The sequence below is a fragment of the Cavia porcellus genome, unplaced genomic scaffold, assembly GCF_034190915.1.
Source record: "Cavia porcellus strain 051 isolate PalLab524CR breed Dunkin Hartley unplaced genomic scaffold, mCavPor4.1 scaffold_20, whole genome shotgun sequence".
Taxonomy (NCBI): Eukaryota; Metazoa; Chordata; class Mammalia; order Rodentia; family Caviidae; genus Cavia; species Cavia porcellus.
In genome coordinates, this window is record NW_026947503.1 from 29194366 (window position 1) to 29210855 (window position 16490).

The window sequence follows — 16490 nt, forward strand, 5'->3', positions numbered from 1 at the left end:
TTATATTCACAGGGTAAACCAGACTTGAATACAACATTGCCAATTAGACAAACAGCATCAATTTTCAAACAACCAGTAACCAAAGTCACAAACCATCCTAGTAATAAAGTGAAATCAGACCCACAACGAATGAATGAACAGCCACGTCAGGTAAGGATCTAATTCATTTTCCAACTGCATTTTTCAAAATATTTCTGGTACAGTATTATTATTATTATTATTTTTACCAGACAGAGTTTAAGTGTTTTCTGGTTAAAGTGAAATGTATTTGGGAAGAAAATTGTTTTATGTCTTAGACTTACATGAATGCTGGAGAATAATTATAGTGATATAAAATTTAGATAAAATGTTTGAAAAAAATTTAAAAATTAAAAATAGTTAAAATGAATTATAATTTCATACTTTTTGTGTTATAGTATACATCACACTTGCTCCTATTAATCATACTTTCTTAGAAACTATCTTCTTAGGGGTAATATAGAAGGATAAAACATGCAGTTTGTTGCTTAGTTAAAAAATATTTTCTATTTGGAAGCTTTTTTTTTTTTTTTGGTTCTGATTTATTTTATGAAATCTGTCCCACCCCTTTTAGAAAACAATATTAGATAAACATTGTCAAAATGGTATATTGTCATGTGACTTTTATTTTTGTATACATGCAATTTATTTTTCTCTTCCTTTATTGTTTCAAGCTGAATTCCACCGTAATCTTTTCTTAGGAAAAAGTATTATCTGAAAGGCCTCCCTGCTGCTTAATAATGCCGTAGAGCCAGGGGAGGGAGACTTGACAAAACGCTAAGCCTTCCATGTAATATTGCTGATTCACTCCCTAGTTGTGATCAAAAGCTTAGGTGCTTCATGAAGTTTCAGTAACTGTTGGGGTGAGGGAGTGAGGGAGAAACATCTGTGCATTTTTTCCCCTCTCCTTTCTCTGCCTCTCCCAGAAAGGATTAGAAGCCCTTTGCCCTCAGCTCGCTCTCCTGTTCCCTTTTAGATGTCTCACTCCACCCTTTCATTTGAATTGGTTTTTACTAGTCCTTCAAGTGTTTCATCTCCAGACTTCATGAAGGAGTGGGCCAAAACTTTCAGACAGTTGCTCTAGAAGAAACTACGTAAAGAAATTCAGTTCCCACATCCTCTGTAGTGTTTTTTCCTCTTCAGGTGAGCCAGGAAAACAGAAGATATTTGGAGCCACATTGGATCAGCATCTTGCTATAGATGTCTCAAGATTTGAAGTTCTAAACTTGCTTTACTGTTGGTCCCCAAGAGATTCAACAGGGGCCATGTAAGTGTATCACATCCAATATAAAAGATGCATACCTGCATGTGCCTTTAGGCTCTTACCACCACTTAGGGTTTCTTTGGGCCATTCAGCTTTCTATGTGAGGCTTTCCCTTCTGTTTACTGTGCGCCCAGGCCAGTCACAGACTGCTGGTGGTTTTCATATAGCCGTTACAGCAGGGAAGGGATTCTGCCATCCTCAGCTTCACCCACCTTGATAAAGCCATCCCCACGTTGTATTCTTTCTTAGCTACTGTCTGAAGTCTTCAATTTCTTGTCCTTTGGCCTTTTGTGATTTAAAAATCATTTTCTCATGAAGATTTTTATTAATTGAAATTTTTGGATGTATGTAATTGGGTAAAACAATTTGCTTCAAAAATCCCAGAAGATAAAGGTAGAATATAATCTTTAACAACACCGTTCCACATTGGGAATTTGAGTTGTCTTATGAGGAGATAGTACTTAATAGTTTATCCTCATCTTTTCTTTGCTAGATCATCACTATCAATGCAGTTTGTACACCCAAGTGTTTTGTTTAAAGACCAATTGCTTAGAACATTTCTGATTATTTTAATAACTTGTTTTTTGTACCTAAGCTTAGATTAAACAAAACTAAATAAAACAAAACTATAGTAACTATATATGTTTATTGATTGAGTAGCTGTCTGTAGAGATATTGGTAACCTGGGAATTAAAAGCCGAAGTTACCAGACTAGGTGCTGCTTGTTCTTTCTTTGGTGCGTTGAACAGTTTTGAGTTTTCCTTCTTCTGTTATGATTTATAGATTATTCTGAAGTGAAAATTACATGTCACAAAGATTAAGTCCTTTCCCTTCCCTCTCTCACCAAAAAACTTAATGTCATTTTAACCCAGTTCTTTTGAGAGTTTATTCTTCCTTTTAGCTTGCATAGATCAGAAGTGTTAAAATTGCATAGTACTTTACTTCTCCAAAAGCATGGGTTGTTTTTCACTTTATTTGCCAGTATTTACTTGATATTTTTGAATATATTCAGACATTTTAGTGCTCTTTCCCCTTTCATTGTTTTTACCATGAGAGTTGAGGTGATATTTAACTATTGTGTTATCAGTAGAATTCCAAAATACAGGACTTAATTTGTCAAATACAGAAAAGTAGTACAAAGTTACAAAGATGGTTTTAAAATTATTATTTTGAAAATCATTGTCTGTAACCTTGACTATTCAAATTTAAATTTAGGTTTGTTAGCAAAGGAAAGGTGGTGTTCTTTTTTTTTTTTTAATTTTTTTTGTCTTTTTCCTTTTTATCGGTACCAGGGATCAAACTCACAACTGCCTGCTTGCAAGGCAGGCGCTTATGCCGCTGAGCTAAATCCCCAGCCCCAAAGGTGGTGTTCTTAAGTATGCTTTCACATATACTAGCCAGATGACTTCTGTTCTACCACTACTGAGTAGGAGAGAGTTGACAGAATATAGAGGCAAATATGCTCCTTCTAATTCTGATATCCCTTAGGTTAATTACTTATAATGATAACATAAACTACATATTATTCAGGTTGGTAGAGTTATATTTTGTTCAGTAATAATGAATTAGACAGTAAGTTATTTTTTGTTTTTATAACGGGGTTTGCATTCACAATCTCATGCTTACCAGACAAGTACTTGAGCCCTTGAGCTAAATCTCCGGCCAAGGGATTCTTTTTTTGGAATTCATATATTTAACATTATTTTTTACTTTACCCATATTACACTATTATAGTAAGATAGTCAAGTTAGTGATAATTTCTTTAAGAATGGTGAGTTTTGAAGCCTAGAACTGGGGTTATGTTTCCAGATCTCACCTTCAGTAGATTTGAAGTGATTAATTTAGATGAAAACCTATCATAAAAATTAGTAGTTCTGTTTTATAACACAGATGTTCTATGCCCAGGTAATTATATGGCAGACTAATGGAAATTCTGTAAAATATATGAGGCATGAATTTCTAGTGTACTGAGTTTAAAAATATCTTAGTTTTAAAACTATAAATTAGTGTATATAGAAGAAAGTACATTAAACAGAACTCAGTACAGCACTCAGTAGTGATTTCTGCCTGTAATTAAAATTGTAAAGTAGAAAGGGTGTGTGAAGCCTGGTTAAGATGGTGAAGCAGCTAGCTGTTTTTATATGTAGTGCCAGCATATTTGATATTGTCTTCATTAGATTGAAAAACTTGGAATGAGGTGAAGGGCAACTTATCATGGCAAACAGTAACATCACTGAAATGTCCTTATTTAGCTAGACATATAAAATCTATCCCAAATGATTTGTGATTTTGTTGGCAAGGGAGTCCTTCTTAGTTACGTCTTTCAATATGTTATTAACTCACATTTCTAATTCTTATTTCTTTAATACTGTCATCTTTGATACCGTCTGGTCTCTTGTTTGTCTCTTTTATCCTCACATTGAAGAAATTTCATCTTTAAGTTATTAACATTTTCATTTTAATTATTAAATTATAGGATGACGATAGGCTTTCAGGGTTTTTGATAACTTATGGATATTCCTTTTCTTACAAAATGTTCACTTTTTTTTAATAGAAGTAAAAATTTAAAGCCAGTGTAAGACCACATGTGAATCTTCTGCTTGATCTTAGATTTTTTCCTTTTTGTTGTTTTGTTAATCCTTCTTCCAAAGGACATTAAATTTTCTTTTACTGCCTCCCTGAAGTCAGCCTTTTCTTTTAGAATGAATACTTTAAAATATATCAGAAGACACTTTCCAGATAAAAGATAAATTTCAAGTTGGGTGCACTTTAAAGATACTCTGTGTGAAAAGTTTTAAAAAATATTTCAGTATTAAGTTGGTATAATACAGAAGATTCGTTTCAGGGATTCTAGCAACATTTACTTCTTTCTGAATTCTGACAGTTGTATCTTCTATAGTCTGATCATCATATTTTTACGATTGAGAAATATATCTGCACAAGCATAGAGTGCCATTGCAGTTATGATACTCCTTTTCTTTAGGCAGAACATTGCCTGTATGGATAGAGTACATAGACAATGTGTCCCATAGCACTCTAAAGCATTACTCTGTGCAAGGCATCTTGCCAACGTTTCCCTAAGTGCCAAGTAAACACTACAGACAAGTGCTATAGATGCTCACATGGTGAAAGCTTACTGTGGGGAGGAGGGTTGGGGTAAGCTTTACAAAATGAGAAATATGTTGGACTTTAAGGATTAGCTGAGGTTTAGGAAAGCAAATAAGAGGAAGACAACATTCCAATTCGGGATAGTAGCTTTTGCAAAGCTTTTACTTGGGATCAAGTAAGAATGGGGAGACAGGTTGGTTGAAAATAAGATATTTATGGGAAGCAATGGTAGCTAGCAGTAGTTCATGTTGTTCAGGTTTCCTTAAATGCCAGTCTTTGCAAGTTTTAAAAATATTATCTTTTGCTTTTTTCTTAATAAAGAAATTTGAGATGGTCAAAAGAAAAAACAACTTTTTTTCTAATATAATCATAATATCTTTTATGATTTTAATATATTCTTGTTTTAATGAATTTTTAAAAATATGATCATGTATATATTTTAAAAAATTTCACAGTTATGTAATTTGTGTCTATAATTTTTAAGTTAATTATATTGCATATTGTGCCAACAGTTGTATAGTGTGGTAGCATATGATTTACTTAAGTATTTCATCTTTTTGGGGATGAGACAGTACTTTCTTGTTTTCTTTGATCCTTGATTTTTCTTAGCCTCTCTTTGTTCATTGTTCTGTAGCTTTTAAATATTTGAAGTTTCTCAGGATATGCTATGCATCCTTTTCTCTTTGTAGCCTTTCCATGGATTTCATTCTTTCCCATGGCCTCATTTATCACCTGTGTGTGTTAATGATTCCCAGGTCTGTATATCTGAATCATATGGGATTTTCCTTAGCTTTCTGAACAAACCCTTCATCCCCTCCCCCTTCCTTTCACATGCCTTGACCATATTTCGTGCTGTCCTCTTTCCCACCTTTAACTGGCTGATGGCTATTATCCCTGTTTAGAAAACCAGATTCTTCAAGTCAGGATTTCAACTCTTCTCAGTGTTTTTCTTTGTCCTCTTCTGATTATGAGTGTTTCACAGTTACTCTTTGCTTTATCTAGTCTTTTCATTGTGTCAGTGTTCATGTATCTCTTGTATTAATTAAATTGAATTAGTTTATTCCTGCATTCAAATATCATTTAGGGAACTTTCAATTTGTGCCAGGCACTTTTGGTAGGGATGCAGTGAGCAAAATAAAGTGTACACTCTCTTGGAACTTACCACGTAATGTGATGTAGAGAGCACTTTCAAATACATATATAGTGTGTCATGTTCTAACATAGAGGACTGAGAATACGTGATCTTCAAAAGTAGAGAAATATGCAGAGCACATTTTAAGAGAGCTTAGGGCTAGAAGTTCATTAAAGGAACAGTTATAGGAGGTTGGAACATAAATGATAGGCTTGTTTTATGCTAGTCATAAAATAATTGACAAAATTTATTGATCAGCTATGTCTGTATGAAGAGTCTTAGAATTAAAAACTCCTTGAAAGAGTGTTACTCACAGAAATATGAGGATACTGAAGGGTTTCTCAGTATTTAAAAAATAATAAAATATGAATTTCAGCATTAGAAAATTAATTAATTATTTATACATTTTTGTGGTACTGGGGGTTGAATTCAGGGCCGTGTGCATGCCAGGCAAGCACTGTGTGCCACTGAGCTATATTCCCAGCCCTGTTGGGTATACAAGTAGTGAAAGATGGTGAGTTGGAGCCTAAAAGTGAAAACCAATTTTGAGATGCCAATTTACATTTTTTTTTTGTACTTGGGTTCAAACTCATGACCTCGTGCGTACCAGGCAAGCGCTTGAGCCAGCCCCAACTTACCATTTTTTATAAAAGAGTTGTAGCTGAAATATTGTATGTGAAATTAAAAAAAATTATGCGTAGTTTTTTCATTGATACCTCTAATTATGATGTATTTTTTGGTCCATTTTAAAATATGACAGCTATCATGTGGAGACCCATAATGTTTTTTGTAAAGTTTTATATTTCTCAAAGTAACAGGACTACATATGAAAAAAAAAACATTTTAAAAAACATTTTCATAGTGATAGTTTAATACTCAAGCTTTTTTATGTCTTTTAGTCCCATTTTCAGAAGCATTTATTCTTACCATTTTCCTTTATAATTTCTTTCACATTTCTAAATAATACATTTATTAGCCTATAATTTTGTTACTTTTAGGCATCATTTTTTTATTGTTTCAATGGTAAATGAATATATATATATATATATATATATATATATTTTTTTTTTTTTTTTTTCCTTGCTTTCATGCTGCTAACTTAGTTGTATCCCAGTTTGAGGTAGATAAGTTAAATACTCAGGAATTACATTCTTAGGATTGAAAATATTCATGGATAAGACAAGTGATACCATCATCATGCCTTTCACTCATGTTTTTGTTGTTGTTTTAATCTTAGTAATTGTATACTATGTGCTTTGTATACTTTTACAGTTAATCTTTGCTGATGCTCTAAAATTTCTGCCATAGTCCTATCAGTAATATTTTCTTTTTTTTTTTTTTTTTTTTGGCTTTTTTTGTTTTTATCGGTACCAGGGATCGAACTCACGACTGCCTGCTTTCAAGGCAGGCGCTTTATGCCGCTGAGCTAAATCCCCAAACCCCAGTAATATTTTCTAAGTGCTGAAATCTGTGAGTTTTTTCCTTGTGTTTCTGATGGAGTCATCTCTGCTCCTCCTCTAGGTTAGTTTCTGGTCTTGTGCAGCTGTAGCTGTGGACTTTGTTTTCGTCTGCTTCTGTTGGAGTTTAGTTTCTGGATTCCTGTCTTCCTTTCTCTCAGCATACTCCCTCCATGAATAACAAGTCTCCAGTAGCTTCTAATACAGTATAACGGGAGGTAAAGGTTTTGAGAACTTGCTAATTAGAAAAGACTTGATTTCACCTGCCCACCGCCCAGTGTGTCTGGAGTTTGGAGTCTGGATTGAAAACGGTTTTCCCGGGGTTCTCTAGGCTTGCTTCCGTGTCCTCCGTCTCCGGGTTGCTGGTAGGAAGTCCAGGGCCGCACTCAATAACCTCTTTTTTATGGTCTGTTTCCTCTGCTGTGAAACTGTTAGTATATTTATGATTTTAAAAATCTGCTAATAGTGTTTTATAGTCCCTTCTGATTCTGTTTAGGCACTTAGGTGATAAGGATTAGGTCTGTCCTTTGTTTAGGAAATTTCCTTGTGTCTTTTTTTTCTTTTCCTTCTCTCCTGAATCCCCTGACTTTCCATTCTTCCTTTGTGTAAGTTTGACGTCTTATAATTAATTTGCTTGTCTCTGTTTTCATATTTTCCATCTGGTTAGTATTGTTTTATTGTCTAGGATATTGTCTTAACTTTTAATTTCTAGTCCATATTTTGAATTTTGGTGACCATGTTTTTAATTCTCAGTGACTCAGTCTTGGTCTTAACATAAAAGTTACACTGTTCTTGTTTCATGGATGCAATCTGTTTATTCTCTTAGTATATTAATTATACACTAATATATTAGTTATATCGTAATATACTTAATTAGTTATATACTTAACTTTTATAGGAATGTTTTTATTTGTTCATGTTAGTTTTTTCCCCTTCTCCCTCCATTGATTGTTTTTTTGAGTTATGTCTTGTTTTTGTTTGCTTGCTTTTTGTTTTTTGAAACAAAGTCTTCTACATAGCTCAGACGAGTCATGAACTATGTATCCCAGGCTGGACTCGAATTTGGAGGGGATCCTCACGCCTCAGCTTTCATGCCTCATGCCTCCGCTGGGATTATAGGCATGTACTACCATGTCTGACTAACAGGTTATATTATAGAGTTGTTGTTGGATATTGTTGTATTACTTCAGTGAATGCGGTAGTTCATGTTTCTAGCTATGGGTTTATACTTGGGAGTAGAATTTCTGGATCGTGGAATATATAGTACATATACTCAGCAGTGTTACATACTACCAAATCATTTAACAAATGGTTATTCAAAGTTATACTTCCTACTACCAGTGTACAGCTGCTTCAGATTCTTATCAATGCTAATTATGGTCAGTTTTAAAATTTGAATATTCAAATTCATTTAGGAATACTATTTTATGGCTTCACCTTGCATTTCCTTTGCAATTAATAATACAGTACTAATAACTGTTTATGGCCATATAGATGTCCTTTTTATTAAGTACCTGTGTCTTTTATGTGTTGTTATTTTACATTGTTCTTTTTCTCATTGATTGTGAGAGTTCTTTATAGTTTGAGATTAATTCATAACATTTGCATCCAGTATATGTATTATCTTTTTACTCTCTTCATGTTGTCTTTTGATAAATATAAACTAATTTAAAGCAAGAGGTAGAACAGAGACTGGTGAAATGTCTGAGGTCCTGGTGATCATTCTGTATTTTAAGCGTGGTGGTACTTGCACAAATGTGTTTGAGAATCTTAAATGAGCTATATGCTTAAGTTTTTTATACTCTTCTGCAGGTAGTATGTCAGTGAGGATTTGCAAAAAAAGAAAGAATGTACTTCTTTTTGAATTTCTGCAGCCTGTTTTAAGAAATGGTTTCTTACTCCAGAGTAATTAATATATTCTTCCATATAACCTGAAAGTGTCTTTTGTACCTAGCCTTGTAATTCATCTGGAACTGACTTTTGTGCTTGATGTGAGGTGGATCCCCCTTTCCCCACTGCCTTGTAGATATCTAACAGACATAGCACCTTTTATTGGAAAGGACTACTCTTTTTCCACACATTGTCACTTTTGTCAGAGATGAATTGCATATTTACCTGAAAGTAGATTTTTGGGCTTCCTATTTTATTTTTTGATCTGTTTATACATGTATTTTTGGGCTTTCTAATCTCTTCTGTTGCTGTATATATTCTTTCCTAATACTGCATTGTCTTATTACTGTAGCTTTATATAATAGTAGTATGATATACAGTAGTATGATATGTAGTAGTATAGGTTATGAAGCTTTTCTAGTCTGGTTCAGAATTATCTGATTAATTTTGTTCAGAATTATCTGATTAATTTATAATTACAGCATAAATTTTAGATTTAGTTTATTCATTTTTCTACAAAATCTCCTAGGATTTAAATTTATAAATTAATTAGAGAGTGTTACTATTTTCATAATATTAATATAATCAACAAATTTTGTAAAGTTTTATAATTTTCAACCTAGTCAAGTTATACGTCCTTAATTGATTACTTGAATTTTTTTTGGTGCCTCTGTAAATGGTAACATTTACAAAAATTTTAAATTTCTAATTATCTGTTGTTATAGATGAGTTGATTTTGTGTATTGATTCTGTTTTGGGTTAATCACCCTAAATTCATTAATTAAATCATCTGTGATCCTGTTGAACATAGTGCATGAACAGATATGTCATCTACCAATGAAAATTTTATTGTTTCCTTATCAATTCACAAACTTTTGGTATTATTTCTTTGTCCTGTTTCACTGGTAAAGATTTCTAATATGATCTTGCATAGAATTGATGATAACAGATACTTTAGTCTCATTCATGATACCGAAAAATATTGTTAAGGGTTTTTTATTCCATTAAGTGAGTTTGCTACAGGTTTTTTTGTAAGTATACTTTGACAGTTTAAGGAAATTAAGTTCTACATCAAGTATACGAGTATTTTTCATGCATATCTATTAAATTTTATCAAAATATTTTCTCTGTCTAGTTAGATGATCAAACAATTTTTATTCTATTATATAATGAATTACAGTAATTGGTTTATGTGATAAATTTCATTGCTTGATTTTTTTGAAGGTAAAATGGACTTTGAATTCCTGGTTTAAGCCCAGCATGCCCAGGATATATTATTACTTTTATACCTTTTTGGGCTTGCTATCATTTGGTTCAGAAGTTTTTGCATTTATATTCATCAGAGAAATTGAATTGCATTTTTATTTTCTTATCATTTAGTATTAACGTTTTGCTGGCTTTGTGAAATGAGCTGGGTGATGATCTTTCATTCTTACTATCTATAAGAGTTTATGTAAAATTTGTATTTTTTAAAATGTTTGAAATAATTGTGCAGTCATATTATCCAATTTTTATGAGAAAATTTTAAGTTACAGATTCAATGTAGTTAATAAGTATATTGATAGATATTAACGTTTCATATTTCTTTCTGTAACAGTCTTTTAATGTGTTCTTGAAGTTTGTACATTTCATAATTTTCAGGTTTAGTGGTATAAAGTTGCTTATATATTTTCTAGTTGGTGGCTTCCGGTAAAGATGGTGGATATATAAGAGCAGAATACAGAGCCTCCCTGAGACAGATGACTCAGATGCTGATATATTTTCTAGTTTTTCTTTTTTCCACGTGTACTGAGAATTAAGCTCAGGGCCTTGTATATGATAGGCAGATGTCCCTCCCTGAACTATGTCCTCACCTTCTGGTAATATTTTTACTATTTGTGGCATCCGTTCTCTTCTTTTTCTGACATTGAAAGGTGGAGTAAGTTATAAGGGGATCTTTAACAAGTTTTGAACGTAGTCTGTATGTGTACTTCTCACACAACAACTCAAATTCTAATTCTACGAACTTATTAGAAACTATTTTTTAGAATGTTATAATAGGTTATATTTTATCTTGACATTTGTTGCCTTGAAGTAATCTTGGGAACTTTGCTTTTTGTCTGTATTTACGTGCTGTTTCCTTGCTATTTTTATTTTCAGTTTTCTGAGTTTCAGTTTTAGGTGTTTCTCATATGCCTAAACCTTATAATTGAGGTTTCTTTAATCTGATCTAAGGATTTTTTTATTTTATTGGCAAGTTTACCACTTATATATTTGTATGTAGCTTTGCTATTTTAGATATATTTAGTCTTAATTCTACCACTGTCTTTATATGCTTTTAAAAACTATTTTATTGTTATTCCAACTTTTGTTTGTGGTCTATTGTCTGTTTAAATCATACTCCTGCTAATTTTTGAGAATTATAACCTTGTTTCAAAAATTCCAGTCTTTGCTTAATGGCATATTTTAAATAGTACATAAGTATCTCCATTTCTTATTTATTGGCATTATAAAAGAATTAGTGTCTATTAGTCTCTCACTATAAAAAGTTATGAATGAATTCACACTACTGAAATTAGCTTTTTTCTTGTTTTTATTAGCCGTGTTTGCAGTATGTGCTTACATTGCCTGTGGGAGGGGTACACATTCATAACAAGTCTCACTTTTTTTCACCCTTTCCCCACTCCTCCCTCTGTTGTTCCTCTCCCCATTTGAAAGGATCTGTCTCCCTACTTCTATTACCTGTCTTTTGTTTTTCTCTTTATTTATATTTTGTGTTTCTCATATAAGAGAAATTATGTGATATTCAAGGTTATTTGATTTATTTAACAACATTATGATCTCAGGGCGCATCCCTTTCTTACATATGAATGAAGTTTATTTTTTATGGCAGAGTAGTGCTACATTGTGTGTAAGTACTACATTTTCTTTATTCATCTGTTGATGGACAAATATGAGACTAGCTTCCAAGATTTAGCTGCTGTGTTCACTTTCAGGCCACTTTTCTTAAGGGAATCTCTTTTGATAAACAACAACAAAAATCTTCATATATTAAAGATCAGAGTTGAATGTGATTTTGAAATAATTAAATTGGTAACATAAGACATATGGTCAAATGTTAAATGTTTTACATTATTAGTGTAAAAGACACATTACTATTAATTTCCCTCAAAGTACTCCCCCTTACTTTGGACACATTTATTCCATCATTCTTACCCCTTCCTGAAGCAGTATCAGAGCTCTTTTTTGTCCTTTTAGTTGTATGGTTGTGCCTGCCTTTATTTCCATAATCTGTTCAAAACATTTATCTGTCATAGTCATTTTGTCTTTTGGAAGAGCCAGAAGTTGCATGGTGCATATGGAGAACACACCACAATGTTTTTTACAAGTCATTGGTTTCCTTGTGCTTAGCTGCATTCACCATATTTTTGATCATTCGTTGTAAGAATCCTCATCAAAGAGGACTTGCAGAACTGCTTCAGAAAGTGGCAATAATGATGGGATTAGTATGTCCAAAATAGGTGGGAGTATTTTGAAGGGGATTTGTAGTAATGTGTCTTTTATTCTAATACATTTAAAAAATTTAAATATTCACGTATTTTGATTACCCCATTAGTATTATTAGTTATGTTATAAATATTACATAACCAGGGAAGTGAGACCTGCATACTGTCCTCACAGAACTTTCTAATAAGGAAGACAAGTACTAAACAGATGATTCCAAGAATTCTGACAAGTGATAAATATGTGAAAAGAATGAACATGCTTATGTCCCTGTATGAGCTTATGTACTGATAAAAACTACTGTAGCTATAACCTTTCTATGGGAATAGCACATGGAACATTTAGGCAGCGTGAATGATTCCATGATCATCTAAAGATAATTATACTTTTCAGGGATTTGAAATGAGTAAGTTAGAAAGCATTCATGGCAAAATTGAGACAACCACAGCAAAGGTTTGCTGCTCCTTTATCTTCCACAACCCTAACTTTTGTTTTCTTCTCCATTCCTCTACCCTCTTTAACCCAAATCATTATTTTTTACTTCAAAGAGAGATTGCAGTGTAGGTTGCGCAGCCACATGAATCAGTCTTTGCTTTGGTTTGCATCATAATTTTCTCGTGATTATCTATCCCTTTCTTTCTAGGACCCCATGACAAAATAAAGGGTTTTTTATAGTTGACTTTTGATATTTGTAGGCCGTGGTCCTAAGGCATATGTTCTCACCGTGACTAGACAACTTAAATATTATATTGGATTTATTTGAAATAGAGGAGTTTCTAATCTAGATAGTGAATTCCTTTTGGTCAGAAACATCATTCATCTGGATAGCCTTAGCTTATTTTCTGGGAGATTTAACTTTTTAAGTCAGGTAAAATAAATTACTTTTTGTGGGTTTTGCTTGAGTCTACAAGTATGTGATAAGATACGGTTACTAATTAATTAAATAATTAAAGCTGGGGATTGAATGCAGGGCCTTCCTGGGCAAGCTCTCTACCAGTGAGCTATATTCCCAGCCCTCATCCTTTACTTCTTGATTAGATTTAGTAAATGTATTATAAATGTAAATAAGATATTCTTTAAATTTATGTAATCCTAACAAAAAGAAATTCTGAGCAACTTGATAAAAATTTGTATTTTCAAAGAAGTTTCTTATATTTTATTAGTGCTTTGATAATCTGTGATAGCTATGACAGTTATTAGTATTTCTAGTGTATAGTGAAAATATATCCAAAGAGATTCTATAATTTGCCTAAGACAACAAATCTATTTAAATGGTTGAGCCAGGACTAGAGCATTTAGCTGTTAAGTGTGTGCTTCATCATCCTGTATGTATTTCCTCTGTTGAGCCACAAATGCATCCTGCAAATATTTGAATACCAGCTATAACTTAATATCTATGCTAAAAGAAATGTCTATGAAATATTGTTAGTTGCTGGATTGGCAACTGTTAGCCTCATATTCTTGACAGACATGAAAAGTGTGCAGATTAACACTCAATAGTATTTTTAGAGTAACTTCATTTTTTTTAATTTTACAGAACATTAATACATTTTTTGTTACATACTTTAAAAGGTGGATTATATCTTTTGATTATAAATATTTTGGTTCAAAAAATGCTTATAGTCAGCTTTCTTTGCTAGTTATTATTAGGTGTTCTAATTTATTGCTTAACAGAAGTAGAGAATGCTAAATATCCAAAGAACCACCGTAAAAGGCAGACTTTCCTAAGCCTGCTTCAGCAGCTGAATATGATGGTGAAGTAAGGCAGAGGAGGCTTGGGTCAGTGTGGAGTATGGTGGTGGGACCATTGCTGTAACCCTGAGCAAGGTCACAGCCTGAGTTAGAAAGAAGGGAATGAGTGGGGAGTGAGGAGGTGGACAAGTTTCCAGCGTGTTTGTCCTTTCAAAGGAAGAAGCCCAAGAGAGGAAGTGGGAAGATGAGAAATGTGAGAAAAGTTGGGCAAATGGTAAGGCAAGCTCAGGAGGAGGCCAGGATTAAGAGCAGGCAATGGGGACAACCTGGTGGAGGGAGGACATTTATAGGACCTCTACTGGGGCTTCTAATCTGCCATGGAGTCAACTATTATAGGCTCAGTGAGTAAACAGATAATATTCAGCTTGTGCTATTTAAGATAAGCAAAAAGAAATTGTTTTGTTTTGTAGTGCTGGTGGTGGAACCCACAGCCTTGTGTGTGCTAGACAAGTACTCTACAACTGAGCTATACTCACAGGCGAGGAAGTGGTCACATGAAAGGTTTAAATGAATTTTATTTAGTTTGCTACTGAGCTTCAACATGTTTCTATATGGTCAATTAGTTTTGTTCTAATGGAGATTATGTTTTCAAATGAGAAATTCATTTTAAGATAATTTATGAGGGCTAAATTATTTTCTATGTGGCTCAATTTGGAAAGATTTTTTTTCTGCTCTTTAGGTTAGAAGTAAGCAGGCTTGCTGATAGCTACATACTAAGAATTGGTAGAATTTCACATCTTAAAGACCAATCTGCCTGTTGTACTTTATGACTGTGCTTACACATGAACATCGAGAGTCATTCTAATTGGAGTTGTGCCTTTCTCATTAGAGACAGCTCATCACATTAGGTATGTTCTCTGATTCTGTGGTAAATACAGAGAGCTCCTTCTAAAATCTGTACAAATGAACACTTTCTAGACCCTCCCTGCCTGACCCTCCCTGCCAGGCTGCCTCTTCTACAAACACACTTTCTAACATAATGGGTGTGATATAAAAATCAAAGTTTCAGATATTTGGAACTCTGCATCTTCCAATAGGAACAATATTATAATAGTTCTAGCAGGTCAGCCCCTAAAAGACCTTTTAATCTAAAGAGTGTCTGAATTAACAGTTCTTACTGTTTATAATTATATGTCTATAAGAAAATACATTGCTTCCCACCACAATCCCAAACTCCATAGTTGTCTGGAATTGAAAAAAGAGGTACCAATCATGGGCTATTCTCCCAAACCCCAGAAATGAGGAGTCGGGATAGGGTCTCTCCAAAGCAGAGAATGACGCTCTGTAGTGTTGGTGTATGCCCCGGAGGGCTGTCCTTCCTATTATAAATGTCCCATCTTTCCAGGTCTTTCTCTTTCTCTGGACCAGCAGTTCTTGACCAGAACCAGTTTTTTCTCACTTCCTGACATCCATGGATATTTGGCAATGTCCAGAGACACTTTGGGTTGTTGCCACTGGAAGATGCTATTGGCATTTAATGAGTGTAGATCAAAGATACTGCTAAATTTTGACTCTAGATGCCAGTATTGCCCAGGAATGAGAAAGCATTGGAAGTGGTTAGGAGATCGTTTTTTTTCCTTCTTGATTCGTGGCAGCACAGAAGTGCAGAATGTAGTCACTGATCAGTTACCATATTCTATTCTTGAAACAAGCTTAGAGCACTTTTGAGGTTTTTTTGAGCTTTAACAGATAAACTAAAAATAACAAGAAAATTATAGTTCAGAAATCTTAATTAAAAGCCGCCCATTTCATCCACTGGACTTGAGCTAGATCAAACTTCTGATCTTCTGTAGGCTTCAATCCATTGTTCCAGAGAGGGTTTTTCTGTAACCAGGGCTTCCCTCCTTTCTGCTTATTGCTCAGCTGTGCAGAGCCTTGAGGCTCTTCACTGTTTTCCAGTGAGGAATGACAGGGAGGAAAATTCCTTGGGTTACTTTATTTTATTTGTTTGTTTATTTATTTGCTACTAGAAATCAAATTCAGGATCTTGTGCTTGCCAGGCAGGCTCTGCATCCTTTGGGTTATTTTAATGAGCAATTAGGAGAGGGTTCCCTTTGTTCCAATCAGAACTATTTTCTGTTGCCCTACTTGTTTGGAAATCCACATGATGAGATTATATTACGGCATTTTCCTAAACTCTGCTTCTCAGTGCAGGGGCCTCCTTTCTCTATTTTTTTCTTTTATCTTTGCCCTATGCCATCAGCACCCTTGCAGGCACTTATGTGAACTGTGCAGTTGCAGTAGGCCTGGTTCTTTGAAAAACTCCTCAATTAGAAAGTTCCCATGCTTGGTTTAAACTTTGCTGTTGTCTCTTGAAATTCTTAATACAGTTTGAACAAGGAATCTCACAGTTTTTGTTTTTGTTTTTCTACTGGCCTTGCCAGTA

General features: G+C 33.7%; 1 protein-coding gene across 3 annotated transcripts in view; it reads left to right on the forward strand.

The window, feature by feature from the left end:
- The window catches only part of Mbd2 (methyl-CpG binding domain protein 2), a 65554-nt gene that overhangs the window by 30344 nt on the left and 18720 nt on the right, over window positions 1-16490 (forward strand). The window contains exons 3-4 of one of the 3 annotated variants that reach the window (XR_010041411.1): window positions 13-150; window positions 1145-1285. Coding sequence is in view for 1 of the 3 variants with exons in the window: in XM_005008574.3 (XP_005008631.2) it covers window positions 13-150 (138 nt within the window). In the remaining 2 variants the exon portion in view is untranslated. The remainder of the gene's footprint in view (window positions 1-12; window positions 151-1144; window positions 1286-16490) is intronic. The other 2 variants (XR_010041410.1, XM_005008574.3) reach the window with 2 other exon arrangements.